General features: G+C 47.0%; 1 protein-coding gene across 4 annotated transcripts in view; it reads right to left on the bottom strand.

The window, feature by feature from the left end:
• Positions 1–8092, bottom strand: part of spns2 (SPNS lysolipid transporter 2, sphingosine-1-phosphate) — a 75025-nt gene that overhangs the window by 20550 nt on the left and 46383 nt on the right. For all 4 annotated transcript variants that reach the window (XM_076275214.1, XM_076275216.1, XM_076275215.1 and 1 more), the window contains exons 4-5: positions 5615–5766; positions 1177–1243 (exon numbers count right to left, since the gene is read on the bottom strand). In XM_076275214.1, coding sequence (XP_076131329.1) covers positions 1177–1243; positions 5615–5766 — 219 coding nt within the window. The remainder of the gene's footprint in view (positions 1–1176; positions 1244–5614; positions 5767–8092) is intronic.

Raw genomic sequence — 8092 nt, 5'->3', positions numbered from 1 at the left:
CGTTTTTTTTCTCCCTTTTGCTGGAGTGGTCCGATGACAAATAGCAGGACCGGGGAGAGAGAGGGGGGGACACTTTTTTTTATGGAACAAGTATGTCTTTGTGCCGAGGAGGTAGTAAGTGCCCGCCACACTCCGCCGCACAAAGACAGCACTGAAAGACCATCTGCGGGTCAGAGGTGGCTCCCTGAGCGCGTTATTTCGTTAAGAGCGGAGATTCGATATACCATCTGTGAAAGCGATCCCAGGGCCACTCGGGTAATGCCATATTAATGCGTTTCAGTGTAGCGCCACTGTCCGGCGCGTCCGAGAGGACACCCACTCGGAGGGGCCCTCGCATAGTGCAAGTAAACATTCGGCGGCCCTTTCCGTAACCGACGTGGTATTCTGGGTTTCACCTGTCCGATGTGGTTGTACCAGGGCTATTTCCAAGTGGTGCGCTGGGTGTTATTTTGAGACGGATGGACAGAAATGAAGCATTCATGAGCATACAGGACTCTGTGTCTCTGCTGCGGTGTGTTTGTGTGTCGTGAGAGCGAGCGTGTGTGTGTGTGTGTGTGTGTGTGTGTGTGTGTGTGTTTGTTTGTGTGTGTATGTGTGTATAACCCCTGTGTGTATACATGTGCATGTGTGTGTAACCCCTGGTTGTAAGGCCAGATTCCGGACTTGTCAGCTCACAGTGGTGTGGATTATGCTTGTGGTCCATCTTTCACCGAGTCCCTAAATGTTCTGGGCTTTTTGGCAGGATGTTTTGATGCTGCCGTTTGTGTGTGTGTGTGGACTCACAGGGGCAAATAAGACTTAAGATCCTGCACTTTGGGATGGGAACAACTTGTTCACATTTTGGTGGTGAACTGTAATGATATCCAGAGCTCACCTTTCTCTTTAGTACTCCACTCTCCTACCCACATTAATCCAAATGTCTGTACATCTATCTGAGGACATGTGTGGACATGTATTCTGATAAACATGAAAGACTGTTAAGCTGCTCTATTGCTGTCTTCATTGGAAGGCTATGAGTGAATTGAGGTGAACTCTACAGTCTTTTGGCCACAACTGTATTGTATATTGTATTGTATTGTGTCTGTGATGGAAAGAGTGCTGTGTGTTTCCTCTGCTGTAAACATGTTGTGGTTTACATTGGACAGAGCGTCCACTGAGGTGAGTGAGTGTCCTTACCCTGAGTGCCCAGTGCCAGTCTCCTGCGGCCTCTTTGGCAGTGGAGCCCAGAATGTAGCCCAGACCGCTGCAGAGAGGAAACAAAAGGGAAACTGAGGTGGTTAACACGGCGACCATACATAAACAAACAAAGTGCAACACAAACAAACATCTCTAACTCCAAACCCTCCCACACGCCTGTCTCTTTTTCCCTATTGTCTCCCTGTCCTTTCTTCTCTTCTTTTGTTACATCTGTCCATTTTTCCAAGTGCCGCCGCCGAACCCGAGTGCCCTCCTAAAAGCCAAGTGATGGCAGGTGAAAAATTCATGCTCTCACGGGCACGGCTGTGTCCTAATGTGTGTGTGTGTGTGTGTGTGTGTGTGTGTGTGTGTGTGTGTGTGTCTGTATGCCTTGCGAAAGCAGATGGGACCGTCTCTGCCCTTGCACTGGATTGCACCAACCACAGAGAGGCTTGCATAAGGGGGTCAAGCAGCCCCAGATAACGGCAGTGTCTCAGCGGTTTTTCTTCCTCGGGGTGGCGGGGGTGGGAGGAGGGGGGTGTGTGTGAGTCGAGGACACATGCCATGCCAACACTGCACTCCCGCTCTGACTAGGGAAGGCTTTTGATTTTATGGCAGGGGCATTACCAGCTAACACACCTCAGCAGAAGAGAGGCAGAGACAGCTTTATTCGCACAGTGGTTTGTGTCTCAGGTTATTTGGGGACGTGTTTGTTTAGACCACCGCGGCGCGCCTGTTTTATGTGTGTGTGAGAGTATGCGAGTGTGTGTGTGTAAAGTGACACATACTTCGAAGGTGGAAATTCTCCGCTCGACCAGGTATGAGAGGAATTTGTGAGTCACTCTTTGTCTACCTCAGACTGAAAGTCCCTCTCAGCCTGTTTGCCTGTTTGTCACCTGATAAGAACCTTTAATTACTCTGTTTTGCCCAGGACACGCACAACACGTCTCACGAGAGTGCCCATATCACCATGTCTGTCTGAGTCAGGTTTGGGTCCTAATGTGCTATTTACTCCCAACGATCTCACAGTAGGAGTCTGAACACTGTACGTGTGTCACTGTGATGGATGTCTGATGCAATCCCATCAGTGATGTCCTGTTGGGTCTGTCCCTTGGCTTTATCACCTGAGGAATGTTTCAGCAACACTCCTTGCTAAAGTAGTTTCAGGAGCTTTAAAAGATTACATCACTGGACCATTAACTGAAACGGAAGTATTATGGGCCTATTATGGGCTGTGGCATTGTGAAGCCATTGTTTTTGGCCATTTTAAGCCATTCTCCCTGTAGTATCTTTGCTAATGACAGGTAAAAAGGATTAGGTAAATAAATAAAGTCTTCTACTGTAATCATCAGCAAAGACTGAATACAAAGCAACACCATTTTAAAGGGACAAGTCCTTCAAGCTTGGATGGCCTAATTGCAATAAGATGTTACCTTTGATAGTAGTCTTTGCTGTTTTTGGTCTTGATTATCTGATCACACAGTTTTTAGCAAAACAAGATCTGAGATTAGATTGCATTGTGCTCTGAAGTGCTGTTTGAATAAGATAAGACTGACGCTTTCAGAAAACATGCAGGATTTAGATGGCTTATCAAAAACGTGTGGTAAAGGAAAATTATGGCTTGATTTGAGGTCTTCTTCTTCATTTGGCACTTCCCCATGATTCTTCCCACAAGACGTGTCTCTTGGGTTGTGCATATGAAATGTGCCCCAGAGGAGACACTGGTGTTTGTGTAGCGGAGAGAGCGCACATGAGGTTTGCTCATTTCCATTTCTTCAGAGCGTACGGAGGTGTTCGGTGTTCAGCACCTCCCGACATTCCTCCCTCAGACACACTTCCTGTGTTCCCAGACATACACAGACAGCGGACGCAGGTATGGGCCATTGTTTACCATTAATTACGCCCCCTACATACACACACACCATACTGTAAATGGAAGGCTGAGCCACAGTGACCTTGAGTACAATGGATTTGTCTGCGCGTGTGTGTGTGTGTGTGTGTGTGTGTGTGTGTGTGTGTGTGTGTGTGTGTGTGTGTGTGTGTGTGTGTTTTCCCCAATGCATCACTTCATGCAAATCTGCCATGTCACACACACACACACACACACACACACACACACACACAGACACACACAAACACACACATATTGGATTCAGCAGAGGAAGCAGCATGCACTGCTGAAATAAACTGATTAATCTCCTAAAAAAGAAACACCGTTCACAATGGTTCAGCTTGTGGCATTTCCTTGAAACTCTAAAGCGCACTGTCAGGATACTGTAACATCATTGTCAGTGGTCAGTCCATTTCCAGTAACTGACCCTGCTGATATCATTCAATAAACATTATGTTACGTCGATATTAGGACCCAAATTATAATCTTCTATTCTAAAACAACTGATCAAAATGTCTACACCAAGGACTACTACAATACAGTGGTCATGAAACCCCCTGCGGTAGTGTGAGGAACTTAAAGGAGAAAGTGTTTTTTTGCTTGGCAGGCTGTCCCTCTTTGGTCCAGGGCATGGGGGATACCGTTTCCCTTTCACCCCGATCTTGCGCCTGAGGTCACTTCCTGGAAACAGCCACAACAAGCCCAACGAAGACAAACAACACAGAGGCCTGGACTCTGCAGAGGATGTTTGGCGGCTCCTTTCTGCAGCCCCAGTCTGTCACCTCTCATTGTTTCGGGGTTGCCGTAGAGTATCGCGTTTGCCGGGCCGGACTGCGAGCCCTCTCGACTCGACATACCACAAATGGGCGCCTTTCCTGTCCACTCCCCCTGACTCCACTCAATCTGCCATCAATACTATTAGACCCAAGCACAGGCGTGCCTGACCATAAACTTCTAGAAAAATCTTCCAATGTCAGTTTCCTGTACATGGGTTTGTTTCAGTGAAGTTCTCTTGTAGTCTAGGACTATTCATTACATTTCATACATGTATGGGATTCGTTTCCCTAAGTGTGTACACCACAGAGTGTTGTTATTGGGGATCTTATACTATAATATTTATTACATTCATGATTTCAGCTCTGCCTGAAGAAAGATACAGACTTTAACAGTAATGACTGTACTTCTTGCTCCAGGCAAAATGTAAGATTAATGCCGTAATTATTAAGTCAGAGTACATTAGGATTCTTTCTGTGTGTCCCTTGCATTTGCTAGCACAGAAGAGAAAATCCATTTCAGACTGGATTGATTCAGAGCATCCTGCAGGGGAGTCGGTCCCACATGAGGACTTCTACACACGGTGTGTGATGTGTTTCTTCTATCTGACTCTGTGCAGTGTGTGGTGAAGAGGAGCTGCTGAGGTTGTCATTAAAGGGGCTTTATTGTGCATTATCTGCAGGGGGCCCACTTTCAATTGGAATCGTGAGGGCCGCAAAGTCATGAAGCGCATTGTGTCTTTCAATACTTTAAATGGCGGGAGGCCCTGTGGGTGAGCCGTCTGAGGTAAACATGCGAACACACAGGCTCAGGCACGGACGACTTTTGGGAATGTTTCACCGTAAGTAACAATAAGTCGAGTCGCTCACGCTCACACAGCAAACCCTCATTTACAATAAGAGAATGAAGGAAGGAAGTCATCTAAAGCTGACAATCAGAATAGACAAATGACAAATTCAAGCTCTCTCTCTCCCCCTTTCTTTCTCCCTTTCTTTCTTTCCTTTTCTGTCTCCTCTCTCTGAGAACTTTTCAGCGTCGGCCATTTCATAAGCTTGCCCTTTATTCCACACAGACCTTCTAAGCTCTTTGCTTTAGCTGCCACCTCAGACACAACACAAAAGGACACACACAGCCAGCCCCAGCGCCTGACCTTTCCCTCCAGCAGATGCTGGCAGCAGATAATTCTCCCCTAAAATGCATTTTCTCTCCCTCTTTCTCTTTCTCTCTCTCCCTCTTTCTCTTTCTCTCTCTCTCTCTCTCTCTCTCTCTCTCTCACACACACACACACACACTCACTCACTCATTTCCTGCAGAGCAGATATTCTTACTATTCCAAAAATATTCACATTTGTACCAATCTAATCACCATCTTGCTGAATACCTTTGCTACTGAGGATATGCAATTAAACTCACGGTAATGAATCTCATCATGAGGTGTGAATGAATGCATGAATATTAAAGATGAGATTAAGATATTTCTTATCCTCTGTTCAGAACCTGAAATAAAGTTATCTGTTCTAAAGGGCTGATCCCCACATTTTCCCCTCAACAAAACTGGACTGGGACCAGGAGATGTCTGTGGGTTTGCCGTGTCACCAGACATTCAGAGCAAAGCCTGTCACATTTTGTGCTGGCGCTCTGCTAAATAGGGAAAATGTCATGTATTCCCCACTGGCTCTAGGACCCTTCCAAACCTGCCTTCCAAGCCTGCCTCTGTGTGTTTGTGCGTGCGTGCGTGCGTGGTGGTGGACTGAATGGGACTGGGCCACTTACCTCCCCAGCGGTATGGCTAGGTAGAAGACGGACAGCATCATGGTCCGGCTGTTGTTGGTGAAGAGGTCGCCGATGATGGTGGGGGAGATGGATGAGTAGCTGGACTCGCCGATCCCAACCAGGCCCCGACTCAGCACAAACAGCCAGTAATGCTGCAACCAGAGACAACGCAATCAATTATCACACTCGTTATCACACTCCTTACTGCATTCAGCCAAGTTCACAGCATCTGGATATGGATTATGAGTAATGACATTCTGGTCATTAGAATGCCCAGTGCTAATTGAAACTCTTTTTCATTTCACATTTCCTACAGCTCCTCTAGGGTCTGTCCCTTACTGATTGCATCATAAGGATGCGCCATTTCTAAACATATGAGCCCCTTCAAACCATTCAGCAATAATATGTGGAACATCAACCCAGGATATGAGTCATGACAATTATGACCTTAAATTAGCCTGGGCATTGTGTTATTACTGAAAATAAATCGTATTTCTCCTGAACACAAGGCGACACATGTGGGCAAGGATCTTTGTCCCCACCTCAAATGCCCAGACCCACACCCACTCCCACACTCATTGTTTTTTATTGCTATGGGGAAGTAAGCAAGCACAGGCGCCTCCCTGTCTTGTCCTGAAGACAAGAGAGCCTGAACAGAAGCTATTCATATAAATAGCCATCCATGAGAAGCCTTCATTAAAAATGTGTGACTCAATGTGTAGTCTCAACTTTTTAAAAGAGCGGATCTAAAATATGGGTCATCCAGCTAAATATGGAAATCTTCACACACACTCAGAAGCCTTCTTTTTTATATCCTCTAATATCTACTCTTCCTCACCAACCCCAACAACCCCCCCCCCTCCCTCTCTCTCTTACTCTCTTTCCCTCTCTTGTAGCAATCCACTAGTGGCATCCAGGATGTCTGTAGTGAATTCATTAAATAAATCCATCAGCTCTGCTCTCCGATACGCAACAGCATCCAGCACACAGAGTGCTCAAACTTAATGCAGATAGCCGACTCATAAAGAGACCACAGTGAAGGCCCCTGAGGGACATCTAGCGCTAGCCGTGGGCTCTGAGAGTGGAGGGAGGTCTGAGGCTGATATGAATGAGATAATATGAAGCCCTGATCGAGAGTGAGGGAGGGAGGGAGGGAGGGAGAGAGGGAGAATTCTGCGTTGGTGTGTGTGGTGTACAGCCGCATCCTATTAACGGATGTCCATGATTCCATCTCTTTTCCCCCAGTTCCCTCCACCTTACAGCGCTCAGCTCAGCAAGACAAGCCATCAGCCAGGAAGAGAGAGAGCGAGAGAGAGAGAGGGAGAGAGGGAGGAAAAAAGAAGTGCTGCTATTGTTGCCTGTTATGTAATTCCCACTGGGATGCGCTGTGCAGTATGTGACAGGAATCCACACAAAGCTGAACAGGGAATCCTATGCAGATTATATATTTTCCTCCCACCCCCACACACACACACCCAGTCCTGCAGTAATACTGTATGACAGAAGATATCTGCACTCTCTCGCCTGTCTTCACTCTGCCCCAGGGCCTGCAGCCTGCAGAGGTGTTGCGTGTGGCTAGTGTGTGTGTGTGTGTGTGTGTGTGTGTGAGGAAGGGAGGAAGGGGCCTACTGGAGTCTCCCATCAAGAGCAGTGGGATTAATTGCTGTTCAAAGTGACAGAAGCAGGGGGGTGTCATGACCCCATATGTAGCCCTCTGTGTTTCATGCTCTGTCCAAACCCCCTTCAGGTGTGTGAGCTAAGACAATGTGTGTGTGTGTGTGTGTAAGGTGTGTGTGTGTGAGGGGGGGGGGGTTGTCACAGCAGCTGTTGGGGAGAGGGAGCCCTGGAACTTAAATTCAGTGTGACGCAGTGAAAACACGTGTGCATGAAAGACGACTGCAGGCGCCACACGTGTGATCCGCAGCAGCCCATAACCCATAATCCACGCCATGCCAGCTCCCCTCCACAATGACCTCATGCGTCAGCGTCAAACGTCTCTCTCACCAAAAGAAAAGAAAAGATGCACCCTGCAATTAGCCCTTTTGATTTGTTGCTGCACTTCACGGTGTTGTTTTCAATGAGTTATAGCAGGGACTCAGTTTATCTTATAGGCATCATTTAGTGGGGCTCTGTGCTGGGCGTTAGTGTGGCTTTTCATCTCCACTGTGTGTTTTTATGCGCATGGCCGCTGAACCGCAAGTCTCTATTTGGATTTTGGCGAGGCGTAAACAACAAAACAAAAACAAAAAAACAATAGCAGCCACAGACACATCTGCCTGTGTGTTTTCACCCGGTCACATTTCTGGAGATGGGTTATGAATGAAAGCCAGCTGCATCTTTTTCTCTCTCTCTCTCTCTCTCTCTCTCTCTCTCTCTCTCTCTCTCTCTCTCTCTCTGTCTGTCTCTCAGGATTGAATAAATAAAGATGAGGATGGAAATGTGATCGGCTAAAATATGTGCATATTCTTTTTCACAACG

The sequence above is a fragment of the Alosa pseudoharengus genome, unplaced genomic scaffold, assembly GCF_046254945.1.
Source record: "Alosa pseudoharengus isolate Yale_2024_CS ecotype anadromous, Long Island Sound unplaced genomic scaffold, YU_APseudo_1.1 YU_APseudo_1.1_scf_8, whole genome shotgun sequence".
Taxonomy (NCBI): domain Eukaryota; kingdom Metazoa; phylum Chordata; class Actinopteri; order Clupeiformes; family Clupeidae; genus Alosa; species Alosa pseudoharengus.
The sequence above is the reverse complement of the archived record's forward strand: the minus strand, read 5'-3'. Positions and strand labels throughout refer to the sequence as shown.